This window comes from Kwoniella bestiolae, chromosome 4, assembly GCF_000512585.2.
Source record: "Kwoniella bestiolae CBS 10118 chromosome 4, complete sequence".
NCBI classification, from domain to species: domain Eukaryota; kingdom Fungi; phylum Basidiomycota; class Tremellomycetes; order Tremellales; family Cryptococcaceae; genus Kwoniella; species Kwoniella bestiolae.
In genome coordinates, this window is record NC_089244.1 from 1412348 (window position 1) to 1434004 (window position 21657).

Below are 21657 nucleotides of genomic sequence, written 5' to 3' on the forward strand. Positions count from 1 at the left end.
TCCGGTCCCAGATCCAATGACAAACCCAATCTTGCATGAACAACCAATTCTTATCCAAAACGACCAATTGTCAACCAGAACGACCAATTCAGACATATGAATGACCAATCCTGTCAAATCCACGACCAATTCTGTCAGATCTACAACCAATACCACCAGATCTGCGACCAATCCTGCCAGATCCATGGAGCGGGTAATCAGATCCCAGACCCGTGAAGCCAGATTTAGAAAGAAAACGGGAGACAAGAAAAATCTTGACTGAAAAGGATACAGGTGGCAAATTGCCAGCCCGCAAGGTATAAATAGGTCCATATTTTCAGCAGTTTCTGTTTGGATTCTCTCAAGGATCCAAAATATCTTTACCCTTACAACCCTTTATCCCTTTACATTACTTTACTTTACTTTGCCGTTACTTTACTTATTGACCACTACTACTTGCATTACTTTTACCAAAGGTGAAAGACCTCATAGATCACTTGACTGGCACTCCAGTGCCCTTGTGTATCTATCCTGTCTAAGTCTTTGAACTGCAACATTGCACCGCCAGCCGTCGACCAACTTCTAACACTCGTACTAGCAAACCAGGATCCTTCTTTGCTAGTAAGCCCCTGGGTATATCTTGCTAGAGCTACACACCATCCAGAAGTCACATACTATCTGTCGTGACTCGAGTACTTGTAAACTATCACTATCCTACACTGTCTCTCTAGCCTAAGTGGTTACTCTAGGGACAGGCCGTAACACCGGTAAATAGAGCACTTATTCCGACAAGCTGGTGGTGATTGAAAAGAGGATACTATCTTGGCTTATGCCATGACTTTTGCTGTACCCAATTCTTGGAATCTGTTTGAACAGAACCTCTGCTTAAGGGTGACAGAATAAATGATCTATCGCCACACCCATACAACTGTAGGGGTCTTGTAGGGGTCTTGTATATACGGTACACAGTGAGGGTTTCTATAGGGGTCAGAGTCAGTGTGGCAGAGCCTCACTCCATTATGTTTCATCCCCTAGGTTTCAACCCCTAGTTAACTAGGGGTTGGTGCGCTGCACACTGGACACTACTTCACTTGGTATTCATATATATTTATCTTGTACTCTAGTATTTTCTTTTCTTTCTTTTCTTTCTTTGCACACATCGGTTTATCATATACATAGTTATACATAATATAGATGCATCTCATATACTTCGACAAAGGGATGACCATATTTTGGCAAATGCGCAAGCTCCTGCCTCTGCAGAAGCTCTTAGAAAGGGTACTATTGCTTCGGTCAACAAAGCTACTGGTCAAAGCTTCAAAAACGGTCAAAATGGTAAATTCAACAACAATGGTCAAACTGGTCAAAAACGTCAATGGAGTGAGAAGTGGTGTAGCATTCACAAGTCTTCAACTCCCAACACTGTGTGTCGAAGTATATGAGATGCATCTATATTATGTATAACTATGTATATGATAAACCGATGTGTGCAAGGAAAGAAAAGAAAGAAAAGAAGATACTAGAGTACAAGATAAATATATATGAATACCAAGTGAAGTAGTGTCCAGTGTGCAGCGCACCAACCCCTAGTCAACTAGGGGTTGAAACCTAGGGGATGAAACATAATGGAGTGAGGCTCTGCCACACTGACTCTGACCCCTATAGAAACCCTCACTGTGTACCGTATATACAAGACCCCTACAGTTGTATGGGTGTGGCGATAGATCATTTATTCTGTCACTCCCCCTTGATCTAATCGCCCTTGAACGCCTAATGTGGACCTCAACCTTTCCAAGGTATCAGGTGGTAATGACTTGGTGAGCAAGTCAGCCAAATTGTCTGCTGAGGGGACGTGGGACAACGAGACGGTGTTGTCGTTAACCTTTTCCCTCACAAAGTGATGTCGCATAGCAATGTGTTTTGACTTCTCATGGTTGACCGGGTTTTTCGCAAGAGAGATAGCACCAATGTTGTCGTTGTAAAGTGGGAATGGATCGTTGCCTAAGTCAAGTTGGAGATCCTCCAGAAGTAGCCTTAACCATATAGCTTGTCGGGTTGCGTCTGCTGAAGCCATGTACTCTGCCTCAGTTGTAGACAGAGCAACAGTCGGTTGCCTTCGACTCTTCCAAGCTACTATCCCACCATACACCTTGAATATGTAACCAGTGGTAGACCGCCTAGTGTCCAAGTCTCCACCCCAATCCGCATCTACATATCCAAGGGCAACTCGTTTGCTTGATTCAGCATCAAAAGTCAGACACAGGTCAGTGGTACCTCTGATATACCTAAGGCAGTGTTTGGCAGCTTTCCAATGATCCGAGTTCCATTTGCTGAGATATTGAGAAAGAACACCAGCAGCATGTGCCAGATTGGGTTGGCTGATTGTGTAGGCATAGAGGATTGAGCCAACTACCTGAGCATATGGTAATTGATGTGCTTGCTCATATTCTTGATCAGTTGAAGGTATAGCTTTGAATCCAGTTGGCAGAGGTGATCAACTAGGATTGCAGTTTGACATGTCAATTGATGCAGTAAGGCTTCCAGATAGTGTTCTTGAGAGATATAGAGCTTGCACTGTTCTCTAATCCAATGAATGTTGAAGCCAAGGAAGTAACCAGCATTGCCAGAGTCATTACATTCAAACTTGTTGTGGAGATCCTTCCTGAACTTGTTGAGAGCAGGAGTCGAGTTACTTGCAATAAGGGTATCATCCACATGAACACTCAACATGAGCAGTTCCCCCTCACGTCTTCTGACATATAGACAAGGATCAGCCCTGGTTGGGATCAATCCTTGTTCCCTTAACCACTTGTCAAATTCAATGTTGAATCATTGCGGTGATTGTTTGAGACCATACAATGAATTTTGCAGGAGAAGTACCATATTTGCTGGAATACCACTTCCTTCAGGTGGTTCCAAATAGATTTCTTCTTCCAATCCACCTTTCAAGAACGCAGCAATGATATCCGTTTGAATACAATCCAAGTTGAAGTAGTTGACCAAAGCAAGGAACACTCGGTGCGAATCCTTATGAGCAACCGCCGCAAAGACTTCATTATAGTCTATCCCAGCAACTTGAGAGTATCCCTTAGCCACCCATCTAGCTTTATAAGCAGCTGGTTTACCCGTTTCCCCATCTATTTTTCTAGTGTAGACCCATCTTGCCTTTAGAGTTCTACCTTTGGCTTGTTCCCTTGGTACGACCTTCCATACCCGGTACTTTTCCATTTTTGCCAGTTCGTCATTCATAGCTTTCTTCCAATGCTCCCCCTCACCCGAGTGTATAGCTTCTTTCCAGGATTGAGGCAGGTTGGTAGCCGCAGCAGCATTGGCAAGAGCAAGTTGTTCGGTTCCCCAAGATTCAGGATCATCTGTGATAGCCATTGGATCAATTGACTCATCGCTTGAGTCAGGCAGAGATGATCGTTGTGATGCAGGTGAGTAAGTTGAATTCAGTGGTGAGGGTGTTTGCGGGCTGAGATGTTGGGATGGTGCCGTGTGATTGCCATTTTCACCATCATTGTCGCCTTCAACATCTATATTTCCAATAGGATCAAAACGACTTTCCAGGTTGCGCAGTGTTGTATCAAGTGTTGAGTCCGCTTGTCTATCCCTCTGATCTGCTGCTGCCAGTTGTCTGAGTAATGCTCTAGGCGAGTTGCGAGGTTGCAGAGTTTTGTTGCCTTCTTCAGAGGAGATGATGACCGTCCGTTGCTTGTCATTTGACACTTGACCCGTTTGACCATGTTTAGTACCTTGAGAAACAATCAGATCCAATTCATCCGTAGGTTCCTTGAAGATGATGTCTCTTGACACAACAATCTTCTTGAATTGTTCATCCCATACCCTATATGCTGACGTGCCCACGTCATGTTCATAGCCCATGAATCGACCGACTCTATACCTTGGGTCCAGCTTAGTCGTTTTGCTGTGTTGTCTGAACCATATCTTTTCACCAAAAGCTCTCAGCCGATCAAACTTGAGCTTTCTGTCAAACCATTCTTCAATTGGGACCGTTTTGCCGTTACTCGAGGGTGAGCAGTTGCGAGTGAATACGATATACCTAGCAGCGTCTGCCCAAAAGGTTTTATCAAAGCCAGTTTCAGATAAGAGAGTCCTGACGCCATTCAAGATTGTCAAATGCACCCGTTCTACCCGTCCGTTTTGTGCATGAGATCCAGGAGGAACCGTGACGTGGATGATGCCCTTTGATTTGTAGTAGTCTTTTGCATGACCAGAGATGAACTCTCCACCATTGTCAGAGCGTATCTGCTTGACCTTTCTACCCAGTTGATTCTCAGCCATGTTGATGAAGTCCCGTAAGCCATTTATAGCCTGTGATTTTTCTCTAAGCAGCGTTATGTGAATACGCCTGGTGCAATCATCATAAACTGTTAGAAAGTACCGATTACCACCCCTGGAAGCGACAGAGGCAGGTCCCCATAGATCAACATGAAGCAGGTCAAGCGGAGCAGTAGCACGAGTATCCTCAGGAGCCGGTGGTGAAGGTAATCGACCTGTTTTTCCCTTGACACATGATTCACAGGTGAAGCTTGATACATCCTCAGGACTGGTATTTACAAGTACGTCTTTACCCAACCTTCCAGTTCTAGCCAACCGCATAACATCTCTTACACCTAGATGACCTAGACGGCAATGCCAAGTGTGGAGAGAGTCAGCGGAGGCCAGGAAAGCGGTGGCGAGATGACTTGCCTTGAAGACGTACAACCCATTGGAGAAGGGCGCAGTGATGACCGTGTTGTTGTGTTTATCATACAAGCAACTGGTGAAGCAGTCGAATGTCCATTTCATTGAGGGAGGAATCTTGTTGACAGCGATGAGATTACAGGAGAGATCAGGGACAGAGAGGACGTTGTGCAGAGTGACTTTGCCGAGAGTGAGAGAACCTTGACCAGCAGTGAGAAGCCGGGTACCATTGCCAATCTTGACACCTTTGACAGCCGCAGTGGTGACGTTTGACAGTTTAACACCAGGACCAACCATGTGATGGGAAGCGCCCGAGTCGACAATGAAGACATCAGAAGGAGTAGCGTTGGTAGCATAAGCATGATAGGAAAAGCCGTCACCATCAGAGTCGGTGTCAATTGTGATAGAGCGAGTTGACATAGCGACTTTGACATCTCCATCTAAGTGTGATGCATTAGATGGGTTTAGCGCAGTTGACGTTTCTCCAGATTTGACTTCATTGGAGAAGTGAGCTTGACCATTACCAGACTTAGCTTGCTGAGCTTTGCTGAGTCGACATTCCATAGTGTTGTGCGTAGGTGATTGGTGGATGCTACACCATTTCTCACTCCATTGGCGCCTTTGACCGTTGTTATTGTTTTTACCATGTTGACCGTTTTTAAAATGTTGACCAGAGACCTTGTTGGCCAATGCCGTTGTACCTCTCCTGATTGATTCAGCCGATACTGCAGCTTGCACGCTAGCAGAAGAAAGGTCGTCCCTCAACCAGAGATTCTGTTTGAACAGATCCCAGGAATCAGGTAAAGCAAAAGTCATAGCGTAGGCCAACATAGTATCCTCTTTCCAATCACCACCAGCCTTGATTTGAGTGTGCGCAGATCTAATCTCTGATATCTTCTTCACACAGTCGTCACCTTCAGCCGCAGGGTTGTTCCACATTTGTTGGATGAGTTGAGCACGTCTCGCTCCAACAGTAGCAGAATAGGCCTTTTCCAGTTCGTTCCAAAGGGCTTCAGGATCAGGATTGTCGATGTCAAGTGAAGTAGAAGATAGACCGGTTAAGACAGTAGGAGAGAGCGATTGGAGAATGACAGCACAAGCACGAGCAGCTTTGTCAATGGCAGTAGCGCTGAGAGAATCTGATTTGACAGGAGTGGTGACTCTAAGACCTTTGAGGACGAGGCAAGTTTTGACTGAGATTGACCAAGCAGCATAGTTTTCAGAACCTTCCAAGATAACCACCTTATACCGTCCACCACTATCATTGGTGTCGTCCGCCATGTTGGCTAATGAGAACGAGTTGAAGATGACTTAGGTTGATAGGATGGGATGTGTGTGTGTGATAACTGTGGAGGTAGGTTCAAGTGAGTGTATAGTTCCAAGCAGATACAGATTAGGATAAACGCTCCTGTAGTACTCAGCTTGGGCTGGACAAGTTTGCTTGTTGCTTATGAAGCGCAGGGACTTGTCACTGGGATGGACCAGATTCGTTCACCACTAGTTAAAGCAGTACCAGTCACCTTAGCTTGCAGTGGTGGGTTTCTTGTGGAGCGTGAGAATGGTATGGTGAGTGTGGTGTGGATGTATGCGTGGAGGATGCTGTATGTGCTGCGCTTGGGTTGCGGTGAGCGAGGGATGCCGAGCTGATACTGTAGGCCTAGTATAGCTGAATTGTTGGTGCCGTTGTTGATGTATGTGTATCAACTAGATGATAAAGCAAGCAAGGCTCATAACCTGTCGAAGTATATGAGATGCATCTATATTATGTATAACTATGTATATGATAAACCGATGTGTGCAAGGAAAGAAAAGAAAGAAAAGAAGATACTAGAGTACAAGATAAATATATATGAATACCAAGTGAAGTAGTGTCCAGTGTGCAGCGCACCAACCCCTAGTCAACTAGGGGTTGAAACCTAGGGGATGAAACATAATGGAGTGAGGCTCTGCCACACTGACTCTGACCCCTATAGAAACCCTCACTGTGTACCGTATATACAAGACCCCTACAGTTGTATGGGTGTGGCGATAGATCATTTATTCTGTCAGCCACACTGACTCTGACCCCTATAGAAACCCTCACTGTGTACCGTATATACAAGACCCCTACAGTTGTATGGGTGTGGCGATAGATCATTTATTCTGTCAGATACTAGAGTACAAGATAAATATATATGAATACCAAGTGAAGTAGTGTCCAGTGTGCAGCGCACCAACCCCTAGTCAACTAGGGGTTGAAACCTAGGGGATGAAACATAATGGAGTGAGGCTCTGCCACACTGACTCTGACCCCTATAGAAACCCTCACTGTGTACCGTATATACAAGACCCCTACAGTTGTATGGGTGTGGCGATAGATCATTTATTCTGTCACTGTGGACTGCCGTCTTAGTAATGCCAAAGATAAGAATGGTGGCAATGGTCAAGCGCATGTGTCCAATGATGTTAGAAATGGTGAAGTGTCAAATCTGTCAAATTTGTCCAATGTGTCAAATCTGGATGGACATGTCAAAATCGCTATGTCTACTCGATCTATCACATTTGACACCAACTCTGATGGTGATTCCTTCTCCTACCATGTCTATGCTGTCGGAATTAGCCGCCTCTAGCCTATTTTACACGTTTATAGCTTTGTACCTATCTTTCTTCTTCTTCTTCTTTTCTCTGAACTGATGCACCAGATCGCTAAAACTTGACATATGTTACCAACGCTGCCCCCTCAGAGCCCTTCATCATCGACTCTGGTGCCTCCCATCACATGGTTGGTCCAGGTGTCAAACTGGCAAACGTCACTGCAGCTCCTGTCAAAGGTGTCAAAATTGGCAATGGTGCTTGGCTCCTTAATGCTGGTCAAGGTACTCTCATTCTTGGCAGACTCACTCTCAACAATGTCCTCTCTGTCCCTGATCTCTCCTGCAATCTCATTGCTGTCAACAAGATACCCCCCTCTATGAACTGGACATTTGACTGCTTCACTGGCTGTTTGTACAATAAACACAACAACACTGTCATTACCGCACCCTTCTCAAATGGGTTGTATGTCTTCAAGGCAAGTCATCTTGCTACTGCTTTCCAGGCCTCCGCTGACTCTCTCCACACTTGGCACTGCCATTTAGGTCATCTAGGTGTTAGAGATGTCATGAGGTTGGCTAGGACTGGAAGGTTGGGAAAAGATGTGCTTGTAAATACTAGTCCTAGGGATGTATTGAGTTTTGGTTGTGAATCATGTGTCAAAAGCAAAACTGGTCCATTACCTTCACCCCCTGCTCCTGAGGACACTTGTGCTACTACCCCACTTGGCCTACTATATTTTGATCTATGGGGACCTGCCTCTGTTGCTTCAAGAGGTGGCAATTGGTACTTCCTAACAGTTTATGATGATGACACCAGGTGTATTCACATGTGTTAACACTACTTAGAGAGAAATCACAAGCGATACATGGTTTAAGGGATTTCATCAACATGGCTGAGAATCAACTGGGTAGAAAGGTCAAGCAGATCCAATCTGATGATGGTGCAGAGTTCATATCTGGTCGCGCACAAAACTACTTCAAGTCAAAGGGGATCATTCACATCACTGTTCCTCCTGGATCACATGCGCAGAATGGAAGGGTGGAACAAGCACATTTGACAATCTTGAATGGTGTTAGAACTCTCTTGTCTGGAACTGGTCTTGACAAGACGTTCTGGGCAGACACTGCAAGGTACATTGTCTTCACTTGCAACTGTTCACCCTCTAGCAATGGCAAAACCATCCGAAGTGAAGAATGGTTTGATAAGAAATTCGACTTCAATTGGCTAAGAGCATTTGGTGAAAAGACCTGGTATAGGCTATACAATACCGTAAAACAACCAAACTGGATTCAAGATATTGAGAGGGATTGTTCATGGGATATGAACACGATGTCAGTACTTCCACCTACAGGGTATGGGATGAGGAGTATAGAAAGATGGTTGTGTCAAGGGTTATCATATTTGACAAACCAACATCTGAATTGGGTCAACTTGGTCAAAGTGTCAAAAATTGTCAAATTTGTCAAACATGTCAAAAGTATCAAATCGCGAGCAGTAAGCTGTTGCTATCTCTGATGAGCAGTATACTACTGTTCCCAAAACTCGTGAATCACCTAGGATACTGCTACAACAACTGGCAGCTGCAGATCAGAGAGATTGACAAACCAATTTGACACTTGACACTACTCTGTGCAGCTTGGAAAGATGTTTTGACACTATTGGTAACATTGATGTTGAAGATGGAAATAATGGTGGAAACAATGAACACACTGTCTCATCTCAACAATGCAGTCCTGCGCCCTCATCCCCACTCATTCTGACCGATTCACCTGCATCCCAGCAATCTTCTCTTCCTGATTCCAGCAACAACTCAATTGATTCAATGGCTATCACCAGTGATCCTGAATCTTGGGGAACTGAACAACTTGCTCTTGCCAATGCCACTGCTGCTGCCAACCTGCCTCAATCCTGGAAAGAAGCTGTACACTTGGGTGAGAGGGGGGGGGGGGGGGGAGGGTTGTGGGGGGCATTGGAAGAAAGCTATGGACAATGAACTGTCAAAGATGGAAAAGTATCGAGTATGGAAGGTTGTACCAAGGGAACAAGCCAAAGGTAGAACTCTGAAAGCAAGATGGGTTCACATTAGAAAGATAGAAGGTGAAACTGGTAAACCAGCCGCTTATAAAGCTACATGGGTGGCTAAGGGATACTCGCAAGTTGCTGGAATAGACTACAATGAGGTCTTTGCTGCAGTCGCTCATATGGAATCACAATGAGTATTCCTTGCCTTGGTCAACTACTTCAACCTCGACTGTATACAAACGGACTTCATTGCTGCGTTCTTGAAAGGTGGATTGGAAGAAGAAATCTATTTGGAACCACCTGAAGGAAGTGGTATTCCAGCAAATATGGTACTTCTCCTGCAAAATTCATTGTATGGTCTCAAACAATCACCGCAATGATTCAACATTGAATTTGACAAGTGGTTAAGGGAACAAGGATTGATCCCAACCAGGGCTGATCCTTGTCTATATGTCAGAAGACGTGAGGGGGAACTGCTCATGTTGAGTGTTCATGTGGATGATACCCTTATTGCAAGTAACTCGACTCCTGCTCTCAACAAGTTCAGGAAGGATCTCCACAACAAGTTTGAATGTAATGACTCTGGCAATGCTGGTTACTTCCTTGGCTTCAACATTCATTGGATTAGAGAACAGTGCAAGCTCTATATCTCTCAAGAACACTATCTGGAAGCCTTACTGCATCAATTGACATGTCAAACTGCAATCCTAGTTGATCACCTCTGCCAACTGGATTCAAAGCTATACCTTCAACTGATCAAGAATATGAGCAAGCACATCAATTACCATATGCTCAGGTAGTTGGCTCAATCCTCTATGCCTACACAATCAGCCAACCCAATCTGGCACATGCTGCTGGTGTTCTTTCTCAATATCTCAGCAAAGGGAACTTGGATCATTGAAAAGCTGCCAAGTGCTGTATTAGGTACATTAGAGGTACCACTGACTTATGTCTCACCTTTGATGCTGAGTCAAGCAAACAAGTTGCTCTTGGATATGTGGATGCAGATTGGGGAGGAGATTAGGATACTAGGAGATCTATCACTGGTTACATATTCAAGGTATATGGTGGAATAGTAGCTTGGAAGAGTCAAAGGCAACCAACTGTTGCTCTGTCTACAACTGAGGCAGAGTACATGGCTTCAGCAGATGCAACTCAACAAGCTGTATGGTCAGGGCTGACAGAATAGGTGATCTATCTATTGCCACATTCATACTGTATATTCCCGCTCATATCTCTGGTATTTGACATGTCAAACTCTTACTCTTGTACTTATCTTATAGTCAACTATTATCTTTATCTCTTTCTCTTCTTTCTTCTTCATAGCGCTATACAATATAGATGCATCTCATTTACTTCATCACATGGCCAACATGACAACTATCATCTTTATCTCTTTCTCTTCTTCCTTCTTCATCATAGCACTATACACATATAGATGCATCTCATATACTTAGTCAAGTGTAACATCGAATCCAGACTGCATCCTCTGCTTGGGTCTCTCATGTGTCTCAGATCTCAACAGCTTGGTGCCTGTTGGTAGGCTCCTACTATGCTGTTCTCAAGAGCTTGTTTGCCTTGTCTGATACGCATGGTGGCTTTCCATCCGGATAGCACACAGCCGTGTCATTTCAATCAAACAATGCATGATTCCATTCCACTACATTTCATGTTATATACTTTCTTTCCTTTGCCATCTCTACAGACCAAGTACCAATGCTGTTCTTGCTGGGGTATACACCTGAACCCAATTCTTTCGTCCATTCCATTCCATCGGAGTCGTAAAGTATCTACCATTAAGATCGATTCGATCATGTCCACCAAACTTCTTTTCATCACTTGACAGGATGACTTTGTATTCTCCAGGGACTTCAACACCGATTCGATAATCTACGAATGATTGGGAAGGATGGACTATAGGCGCTGTCAGCATTGGAATGGCATAATCAACCGCAGTGGCACGGCACCAGTCCCCGAAGTATGTTTCTTTGCAACACGCGAAGTTGAGCATGTCTACTCACAGTTGAAGATGAAAACTAGTCCTGCTCGTTCGAAGACGATCACTTTGTCATTCTCATTCTTCAGCGATACATAAGCCTGTTACTTTAAATTAGCTAGGTACACCAACGGGGAGTTGAGCTGTGGACGGACCTGAGGAGCGCTAAGCCACTTGTATGTGTCTTCAAGCCAATTCATGGCGATGTCGAACTCGTTCAAATACTTGTACCGCAAAAGGTGATCATCTACTAGGTTGAACTGACGGCGTGCGTGGGCAAACGAGTTATTGTTGCCTTCTCGAGGGAAGTCCATCCATCTATCGGGTGTTCACTTTAGCAGATGATACGCCATATTGTAGAAAGTTTGACTCACTCTGGATGACCAAATTCATTTCCTTCGAAGTTGAGGTATGCTTCACCTCCAAGCGCGTGGACAATGAATCTGTAAGTGGTCAGCGCAGCCGCGCACTTGTCCGACATACCTTATCATCTTGTGAAGAGCGAGACCACGATCGATGACTGGAGTCAAAGCCGATAAGTCGGACATGTAGTCGTCTGTGCTGGATTAGCTAAGCTGGAGGGAAGACGGTGCAAAAAAACACTCACACATTTCTTTATCCATAAGCCAGAATGCCAAAGTTTTGTCACCGACCAGCGCTTGATCGTGACTCTCGGCGTACGAGACACTCTTCTCCAAGTGTCGACGGTTGGTGAGAGTGTGGACGACATTGCCCATGTCCCACTGATCATCAGATAGCTCTTTGAGCATCTTGATCCACATGTCCGGTACGGCCATTGAAAGACGATAGTCAAAGCCCACACCTCCTTCGTACACTGGCCGACCCAGGGTAGGCATCCCCGAGACGTCTTCAGCGATCGTGATGACGTTGGGGTAGATCTCGTGAAGCATTTGATTGGCCTGAAGAACTCTCTGTCAGTAAAAGGGACCAAAGACACATTGATCACTCACCAGCATAAGGTACACCATTGCTTCAAGATCTACAGAGTCTCCGAAGTACTCGTGATAACCACCTGACGTCAGCGACGATCGCGAACGGCAAGACTCACCAGAGAAGCCAGTGCCAATGCCGTGGTGAGTATACATCATACTGGTAACTCCATCGAATCGGAAGCCATCGAACATGTAGACATCCATCCAGTAACGAAGGTTGGACAGGAGGAATCGAAGAACTTCATGGTGACCATAGTTGAAAAGACGGGAATCCCATAATTCGTGCTTGCCTTTAGCACCTCCATGGAAGTAGAGGTGATCAGTCCCGTCGAATTCGTTAATGCTATGAAAAGTCAGCGGTAGTACACTGTAACACATACACATACAACTTACCCGTCTAAGATATTTTTACATGCGTGAGAGTGGACAACATCGAGTAAAACGGTGAGACCCATTTCGTGGGCTTTGTCGATGAGAGACTTGAGCTCCTCGGGCGTTCCTGCAGGGCACGTTAGCTGAGGAAGCGGATTTTCTGACTCACCGTAACGAGACGAGGCAGCGAAGAAGTTGGTAACTTGGTATCCGAAGGCTGTTCAGAGTATCACGAGGTCAGAGTAGCTAGTCACTTCAGCTGTCGGATTACTCACAGGCGTAGTAGGCATGCTCCATCACAGCCATCCTGAGTACAGAATCAGCAACTCTCCTGACTGAGCAGAACTCACATTTGAATACAGTTATATCCAAGCTTCTTAATTCTCGGTAGCACATCCTCCTCAAACTCCTTGTAGGTAGTGACTCGCATGTTGGGGCTAGAGATACCGACTGCAGGGGATTAGCTTGAAAAGCTGTGTCGGGAACTCACCATGGGCCTCATAGATCTTCAAACCTTCTGATGACCTGGTAGAGTGACCATGTTTGAATTGATAAGTTTGCTCTTTCGGAGGGTTCCAAAATCTACCTTCATAGATAGGTGATATGGAGAGATCTTGCGTTACACGAGAGATCCACGTAGGAATACGATCTATAGATTCGCCCGAGGGCAAAGTCATAGAGATCTTGATCATCGAGTCGTGAGGGATCGCGCATACTCCAGGTGATTTGGGTGGAACATAGCATTCCCATACTCCATAAGGTGACTTTGTCATTGGGTTGGCCGAATGTGACCAGTTATCTGGGCTTCATCAGCTCCGTAAGGTCCTTCCGGCGCACCCAGAGACTCACTGAACTCTCCAATCAAACGAGCCTGAGTCGCATTTGGAGCCCATTCTCGGTATCTGACTCCACCACTCTCGTCTACCTGCAGACCCATAGTCTTGTACCCCTCTGAGAAATGAGCCAGACCACCTTCGTGAGCTTCAATTTCGTCGAGCTGTTTCTTGAAAGCGGCGTAACGTTTACGAAGAGCAGGAGAGAAGGGCTCGAGCCTACACGAGTCATCTTAGCCTATAAGAATGGTTCACCACCACTTGTACGACTTACCAAGGGTCGGAGAGAAGTACACCGGTACCTATCGAAAGGTTGGATGAGCAGGTTCCCTCGTTAGAGATACAGTAGTTGGGACTATGGTACTTACCATCTGTAGGCATCTTGGTAATGTCTGACATTCTGTTTGCAATGTTAGATAGGGTAAGGGGTGATGAGATGGAGAAACAGAATGGGGATGTCGATGCAAGATGGGTATGTATATATATTATATGTTATATGTATATGTTATATGTAGATGATAAGTGGAGTGAGTCCATGTGTGTACTACTACTACTCGTAGTAAACTCGAGTTACCATATGAATGAGTAAACTGCCGCAACACAAGGAGACGATGACGTTGAGTGGGAATATAACTAGTATATAGTGTGGATCCCCGCATCATCACATGTGGCACTCCATTGCAATGTTGTTATCTGAGTTGCATATTTAATTTAAATGGGCATAACAAATAACACGTTGTTATCATATAAACAATATTTTTATTTCTATTTCAATCCGAGTTGCCATTTGCCGCTCGTCATATATAACATATACAGATAGATACATTCATATCATTCAATAATCACTGTCATACCTCCTGCTATCATCCATCTGGCTCATATCACACTACACAGTCCATAACCCATATCCGCAATGCCAAACTACTACGACGAATTGGAAATAGAAGACTTTGCTTGGGATCCCGTCGCCAAAATCTTTCATTACCCTTGTCCCTGCGGTGATCGTTTCGAAATATCAAAAGGTCAGCTGAGAGACGGGGAGGAGATCGCCATATGTCCAAGCTGTAGCCTTATAGTCAGAGTCATATATGACTATGTGAGTGAAACACCTTCATTCAATACATGTTGGGTACCTCATGCTCATATAACCCTATAGCTCGACTGGGAAGATTATGTCACATCCGACGAGGAAGACGATGGGGAATCAGTCGAGACGCCTCCAACCGAAGACTCTCCCAACGGAGAGGGAGCAACTCCTGTTGCTGAAAACCTCGAGAAGGATGCAAAAGAAGAAAAAGTCACAAAGAAGGACGGTGGAGATGATGTGCACAAGCAGGCGGACCCAGACATTGTCAGAGCAATTGCCGGTCTTAGTGTGAAGGATCAGAAGGACTCGAGTGACGACAAGACGAATGATAAGGCGGGCAATAGTGACAAGAAGATAGGCTAGGATGATGTGGACAATGCATGTCATCGTATGGCTCTCATTTCCTTCTCAAACCTTTCCCACTCCATTCCCCCGTCACTATCGTCAACCTCAGTCGTACGGGTTCGTGGCTGCCGTTTAGCTCGTGTGACGGTCTCGTCGTTCAGCGTGTCCGAAGCGGAGCGGTCGAGGGAACGCTTGGGCGGTGTCTCTAGTGTCATGGATCTGATTTCGGGAGTCATAGAGCTGTGTTCATCCTCGGTGTTAGATGTATCGTCTTCTTTTTGACGACGTCCTCTGCGTTTAGCCTTCTTTGTGGTCTTGAGCGCTTCTTCCTCCTCTCGTTGGATCCCTTCAATGCGAGCGTAGCACGCTCGAATGACCTGGCCCCATTCCATCGAGCCTCCACAGCCAGGACAAGATCCTTGATGAGGGAGAACGTGCGAGGTATCGGACAGGAAGTTTGCGCTCAAGCATTTGAGATGCGAAACATAGTCACAAGTAGAATCCAACGGGCAGATTGCGAATGAGAGATGATTCTGCATGATCAGCGCGATCGCACACCGACGACTCACCTCCTGAATGACATTCTGATTGCACTTCTGGCATTTCATGTAACCTTTCTCTTGTATACGATCCTGAATGGCCTTCCACTTGCCCCACACGTTTTCGCTTCGACGGAAGTCGGTGTCATTGACATCCATCGGCCCTTCTCTACCTTGAACACCTTGAGTGCTCCGCCTGCGAGCTCCTGTGGAACCTGATACCCCGCCGAGATCGAGGCTCGAGGTGACAGTCGCAGGCAAAGGGAGCGGGACCCAGTTATTTATTATTGTTTTCTTGGTGCGGCGTGAACTTCCCGGTCGCGTGTCGCCCTGCTCCAGTGTTTGAAAGAGATCGTGTACTTCCGGGACGAAGAATCGAAGATGGAGCGGGAGCCGCTTGAACGGAGGTCGGGACAAGAGAGCGTGCGCGACTCTGAACAGTCAGCGACGGATGACTTAGTCTTTGACCTACGCCAATTTCCTTTCGACCCAGTTCCGCTTCGCGTCTTTGCTGAAGATTGGACCGATATCCTCACCAGTCTGAGTGTCGTACTCGCGTAGATGTCGAGATAGTTCGGGTTTCTGCCAGGCCCACTCGAACTGAACAGATCAGTCAGAACTACTCCTTGTGCGGCATGCGGCATACTCACTTGCAAAGCAGTGAGCTTGCTTGGGAAACTGCAGAACATCAGCCATGCGATGATATCGAGGTTGCTCACCCGTACACGATCATCTGCATCTCCTATTGACGTTGTCAGCTTCGATTGCAGATAGAGATCAGAGCAGGACTTACCCATGGACGATGCTTCGAGGTCTTCCAGGCACCTTGCTTCAGTTCCCCATTGTGTTGTCGTATTCGTCGGGGTGGGTTAGGGGTCGATCCAACCTGAAAGCATGAACGAGTGAGTATAAAGGTTTCGTAGGTGACAGGTCAACCTACATAGGTCCGATTGGAATGAGCGGTCGCTTTCGATCGCAATAGATAGCAGGCATAGAAAGGCGGGAAAGTATGATTGCCATCGAGTAGAGTAGAAGTAGACTTTCTTGGCTCTGTGGACTCCTGGTCGGACATTGTGAACGTTGAGAGGAGAAAGGGGAGAAAGAAGAAAGCAAAAGTCAAAAGGTATCAACACCCTCCACCGAGTGAGTACTTGAAGGTGTAAACAAAGTCAAAACGCGTCATATCGCTCAGTACCGAACAACAACGATGCATGCATATATATATAGATTTGATTTACTGTAACAATCTCTACAAAGCGACGGAACCTAGAAATCAGAGAATAAATGATCATATGGACCTGTGCCTGCTTTGCCATATGCGCTGACATCTGCCTCTTGGTATCGATCGAATCTGAGAGAGAGGTTAGGGATAATCACATCTGAGAAGAGTCGAAGAGTCCCGACTTACTGGCTCGCATCTCCTTCTCCTTCGATCTTGGGCACATACGGTGCTGGGATCTCCCTTCGGTAGAGTTTGTCCCAGTCCACCTCGGCGAACCAGCCGTGAGCAAAGATATCGGAAGATCCAGCTCGCAAGTTTCCGTAACGTTTGGTCAAATCTCCAACCAACAGGTTTTTGAGTAGTTCTTTGGCGAGAGGATCGAAGTAAGAAGGGTATCGTACTTTGCCCGCGATAATCTACCTGTCAGCGTGTTCTTGATAGGTTGACTCACCTTTTCATACAACTTCATAGGATTTCCATCCTCAGTGAAGAATGGTGGATACCCAGCCTATGAAATGTAAGCAATAATTTCGACCTCATTCGATCCTTACTCACCAGCATTTCAAAGATCAAAACACCCAAAGCATACCAATCAACACTTTTGTTGTAACCTTTGGATTGCACGACCTCGGGAGCGACTGACTGTCAGCGAGAGTTGCGTCATATGTACTCACGATAATCCGGAGTTCCACACAAGGTCCAGGTAATATCTGGCACGTGCTTGGCGAAACCGAAATCGGTCACTTTGACGTGTCCATCTGCACCTAGAAGCAAGTTTTCGGGTTTGAGATCTCGGTAGATGATGTCAAGAGAGTGTAGGTAGTCGAGAGCCAAGGCAACTTCGGCGGCATAAAACTTGGCGACTGAGTTTGGGAAACGTTGACTCTTCCGGAGCAAACTGAACAACTCTCCTCCCGCGACAAAGTCCATGACCATGTACAGATTGTTCACATCCTGGAAAGTACCCCATAGGTTGACCAAGAAGGGATGACGGACACGGACCAGCATTTCTCGTTCCGAGTTGGTGTGCTCAACTTGCTTCATCTTGATGACCTTTTCTTTGTTTAATACTTTGACCGCGTAGAATCGACCGTTGTGCTTGGAGCGAACTAGGTGTACACGTCCGAATGACCCGGTACCGAGGCTGTAATTGAGTCAGCTGGATCCGAGGTTTGAAGACTCACGTTCTCTCAATGTAGAAGTCTGAAAGGGCATATCTTCCAGCCGTTTTGCGCTGGGGTTGGGCGGCAGTGGCAGGAGCGGGATTATCTGGGGCGGTGGTCGAGACGGTTTCCAACGCGGCTTGAGTTGCGGCGGCGTTGATGGCGGCGACACGGGCTTGTTGCGTGGCCATTTGGAGGTTGGCTTGAGCTTGGGCGGCCTGATGAGGCGTCAGCTGGAAGCAGATCTAGATGTACTCACCTGTTCCTGAGCTTCCCTCGCCTTCTCCCTGATCCTCTCTTCATCCGCTCCACTGTCATTACGGTTGAGAGGAGGTTGTGGTTCAGACGCGTCGGCCATCTGTATGCTCATTGTTCGGTTCTCCGAGACAGGTGTTTGGTTCTCGGGTATAGGTCCGCTGTTGTGCACGCCGAGTGCGGAGGATAGGGTACGAGCTTGGGGAGGGACGTTGGATAGCGAGGACGAGGCTGAAGACCCAGCGGCTGATTTGCCTGGCAGAGGGGGAGACGGGGAAGGTCTGACATCAGCTCTTATACGAGGGGTATTTCACTCACCCTTCGATACCCTCCATTGGGGTGTGAGCAGGTTTCGCATCGACCGGAGGAGCCAGGGGTGCAGGTGCAGGTGCCGACGTCGTCGTTGGTACCGTCCTTGATGAAGCGGAAGGAGACGAGGGGTTGGACTTGCTGGAAGCAGATGACTGCTGCTTTCTGTGGAACTTGTCTGAAACCTTTTGGAACATGCTGATTGAATCAGACGGGGAAGGAACCAGAGGGCACGGAGGGGGGTGGGCAGGAAAGGAGGTAAGTCGGAGATAAAGGAGTGTTGCAAAGAGGGTATACACAAGCGACTGAGATGGATATGGAGTATATAGAGGGCTGTAGCGATCAGGCAGACTGAGGTTGTTACGACCAGGTCCAAAGTCAGTCGTATGAATAAGTATGAATGGTGCAATGATACAAGGATAGATATAAATGATTCAGTGAATAGTGTGATGAGTGATGTGTGATGATGTGGTGGTGGTGTGGTGGTGTTGATTGGTGGTGTTAGTGACTACTGTAGCGTACTTACCACGTGGATTTGTTATGGGTTATAACCTTTAAGGTTTGTGTTTGTGTTTGTGTGTATAAGCGGTAGTCACTTTTTTTCATTTCACTCACCCATTTCTCACCCTCCTCCGCTTCAGGCAAAAAATCAAAATCATGTGAAAAGTTACACACCAGGAAATGCCACAAACATGTGAGAACCACGTGAGCCTTCAAACCTGCCCCCCACACATACGTCAACCCCGCTCGCTGTTTGACCCTTCCTCCACTCCGCTGCTCCACTAGGTTGGTAGTCACATTCGCATCAAAATGTTCAATCTTTGCCATCTTCGTTGAGGAACACCCATGAGATACTACTGTCAATCAACATGCCTTCCAGAACCAGATCTGCAAAGCTAGCCTCGAGCACACTGAAGTGTTCACTCGATGCTAGTCGAAGCGCGACTATCGACGCCAAAACTTCTGCTCCCCCTTCCAAACGACAAAAGCTCAATAAATCTTCGGTCCACAAAGCCACGAAGAATGTTAACACTGCTGGATCGAGCGGTCAAACTCAGCTACTTCCTCCGACCTTGTCTTTCTCTTTACCCGATGCGATCGCTCATCTATCCCGTGTGGACCCCCGTTTCAGTCTCTTCTTCACCCACCTCCCGTGCCGACCGTTTGTGCACCTAGAAGCAATCGATCCTTTTCGAACTTTGGTTACGTCGATTATCGGTCAGCAAGTTTCCTGGCTGGCTGCCAGAGCCATCAATAACAGGTTTCGAGCGCTTTATGGATTTGAACCCGAAAGCAAGGACGGGTTCCCAACGCCCGAATTGGTCGAGAAGGAGGATGTTGCAAAGCTGAAGTCGGTAGGGTTGAGTACAAGAAAGGCGGAATATGGTGAGTTTATGGTGCCGCAAGGTAAGAAGATACTGACACGGACGTCAGTCATATCCCTCGCACAGCACTTCACATCCGGTCAACTATCAACCGAGCTGCTGCATCACGGTACGGACGAAGAGATATCAAAAGCCCTCATAGCAGTCCGAGGGATAGGCCAATGGACGGTAGATATGTTTTTGATGTTCTCGTTGCGTCGTCCGGACGTGCTAGCTGTCGGAGATCTCGGTGTTCAGAAAGGATTGCTGCGTTGGGCTCTCGCTGCGCATGATGCGTTGCCACGGAAAGTGACAGTCACGCCGAAGAAAGGGAAGGGTAAAGGCAAAGAAGTGAAACGGGAGGGAGAAGGAGAATTAGATACGATTGTACGGCAGACAACACCGGATAAAGTTGGAAGAGAAACATTCCCTCCAACCCCTTCCACGCCAAACACTTCTCAAGCACATCAAGCTGCTTTACATACACCCGATGATTCTGCTTCAGCAATCACGCAAGTCCCGCCAACTCCGAACTCGCCATTGCCCGACGAGGTTGCGCAGATCCCAAATGGCACTTTGCCTCCACCCGCACCCGAAACAATGCTAGCGCCAGCGATCGACAATCCCGATTGGAATCCATACACCGCGGTCCCCCTGCCTGAAGGTCTGACGCTGGAGGTGCTGAGAGCGAGGTTGGCAGGGAAGAAAGTCAAGTGAGTCTGCTTCTAACCCCTTCTTCACCTGGGTAGTGGACCCCGCTAACATGTGTCACTAGGGGAGGAATGTACCTTACGCCCAAAGAAATGGAAGATCTCACGGCAGGGTGGAGGCCATACCGCTCCTTGGGAGTGTTCTACATGTGGCCAGCGGCCGAAGAGGCATGATAGCTGTCGAAAAGGTGACGATGATGTAAATTGATCACCAAGATGCATGTGTCATATTGGCTGAGTCAACCGGGAAGGGAAACAGGCGCCACTGTTGGGATCTGCAATAATGCAATTTGGTTTCACTTGCAAGTGTGTGAGGGTGAGTTAATCACCCGATCGATCGCCGTATCCCACGATTGAGAGCAGTAAGAGTATGTAACCGACGTCATCCGTATGATCGGAGATTTTCCCATGTGTTCCCTCTGTCTCTGTGGCAAAATAGGACAAGGCGGAAGAGGGAGAATATTTCAAAGCTCAGGGTTTTCGTAGTACGTCGATGTAGTTTAATTAGATTAAACGGATGAGAATGGGTGATCCAAGACAGGACCCGGCCTTTGAATACAGTTGGTAGTAGTAGTATGAGGAGAGACCGGGTGTTGACCAGGCAGGGATAGGATATGAGTACTGTCACCAATTCAGCTCAGCTCTTGGTCTGTGGGAGAACCAGCAGCAGCACCTTCCCAACAATCACCCATGTCTCAGAATCGTCATTATAGATGCAAGAGTCCAGTAGTGCATGAGAATGACCATGAGCATAGATTCCAGCGTATGGTGATGGTGATTGCAAAGATGTTCACATGCAAACTGTAGGGTGAGGGTGTGAAAAGAGACGATGAATTGAATGTCCTGAGGGGGGTCAATGTCCGAGCGATGAGATTGATGATTTTTCACTTTTATTCTGTTTACCCTGGTATCGTGGTATGGTATGGTGATGGTGTGTATGTGTGTTTTGTATGGGACTGACTGCACACTGCGTACGCCTCTCTCTCTCTCCTCTTTTAGCGTTTGACCTAGCTACATTCATCCTAGAGTACTCTCCTACATCTCGTTACTCCACCCCCCATCATCATAGATAGTATCATAGTATCATAATATCATAATTACATACTGCATACCATCCACTCTAATTCTCATCATCGAATCATCCATACATCTCACATCGCCTCTTTCTGCTTATTGGCATTCCACAAAAGCATACTCCTCGACCACTCAAAAAGCATCGCTCAACAT

General features: G+C 46.6%; 7 protein-coding genes across 7 annotated transcripts; 2 read left to right on the forward strand and 5 right to left on the reverse strand.

The window, feature by feature from the left end:
• Window positions 1-10981: 10981 nt before the first annotated feature.
• I302_106106 (1,4-alpha-glucan-branching enzyme) lies at window positions 10982-13835 on the reverse strand (the record flags this gene model as incomplete). The annotated part of the gene is made up of 16 exons (XM_065870207.1): window positions 10982-11196; window positions 11304-11379; window positions 11434-11596; window positions 11653-11721; window positions 11825-11834; window positions 11886-12198; window positions 12250-12278; window positions 12348-12574; window positions 12625-12730; window positions 12773-12820; window positions 12879-12910; window positions 12954-13053; window positions 13142-13402; window positions 13453-13655; window positions 13711-13738; window positions 13805-13835. 16 exons carry the CDS (start codon window positions 13833-13835, stop codon window positions 10982-10984), a joined length of 1911 nt encoding a protein of 636 aa, XP_065726279.1.
• A 514-nt stretch (window positions 13836-14349) lies between these two features.
• Window positions 14350-14886, forward strand: I302_106107 (uncharacterized protein; the record flags this gene model as incomplete). The annotated part of the gene is made up of 2 exons (XM_019191853.1): window positions 14350-14532; window positions 14593-14886. The coding sequence occupies 2 exons, from the start codon at window positions 14350-14352 to the stop codon at window positions 14884-14886; spliced, it is 477 nt and encodes a 158-aa protein (XP_019046483.1).
• Window positions 14887-14906: 20 nt separating this feature from the next.
• On the reverse strand, window positions 14907-15407 carry I302_106108 (uncharacterized protein; the record flags this gene model as incomplete). Its single annotated transcript, XM_065870208.1, has 1 exon — window positions 14907-15407. The coding sequence occupies one exon, from the start codon at window positions 15405-15407 to the stop codon at window positions 14907-14909; it is 501 nt and encodes a 166-aa protein (XP_065726280.1).
• Window positions 15408-15875: 468 nt separating this feature from the next.
• Window positions 15876-16479, reverse strand: I302_106109 (structure-specific endonuclease subunit SLX1; the record flags this gene model as incomplete). Its single annotated transcript, XM_019191854.2, has 5 exons — window positions 15876-16007; window positions 16058-16085; window positions 16127-16149; window positions 16201-16293; window positions 16348-16479. 5 exons carry the CDS (start codon window positions 16477-16479, stop codon window positions 15876-15878), a joined length of 408 nt encoding a protein of 135 aa, XP_019046484.2.
• A 194-nt stretch (window positions 16480-16673) lies between these two features.
• I302_106110 (uncharacterized protein) lies at window positions 16674-17637 on the reverse strand (the record flags this gene model as incomplete). Its single annotated transcript, XM_065870209.1, has 5 exons — window positions 16674-16758; window positions 16816-16993; window positions 17050-17137; window positions 17185-17240; window positions 17304-17637. 5 exons carry the CDS (start codon window positions 17635-17637, stop codon window positions 16674-16676), a joined length of 741 nt encoding a protein of 246 aa, XP_065726281.1.
• A 172-nt stretch (window positions 17638-17809) lies between these two features.
• I302_106111 (uncharacterized protein) lies at window positions 17810-18553 on the reverse strand (the record flags this gene model as incomplete). The annotated part of the gene is made up of 3 exons (XM_065870210.1): window positions 17810-18010; window positions 18052-18302; window positions 18376-18553. The coding sequence occupies 3 exons, from the start codon at window positions 18551-18553 to the stop codon at window positions 17810-17812; spliced, it is 630 nt and encodes a 209-aa protein (XP_065726282.1).
• A 672-nt stretch (window positions 18554-19225) lies between these two features.
• I302_106112 (uncharacterized protein) lies at window positions 19226-20604 on the forward strand (the record flags this gene model as incomplete). The annotated part of the gene is made up of 3 exons (XM_019191856.1): window positions 19226-19742; window positions 19791-20433; window positions 20496-20604. 3 exons carry the CDS (start codon window positions 19226-19228, stop codon window positions 20602-20604), a joined length of 1269 nt encoding a protein of 422 aa, XP_019046486.1.
• Window positions 20605-21657: the final 1053 nt, after the last annotated feature.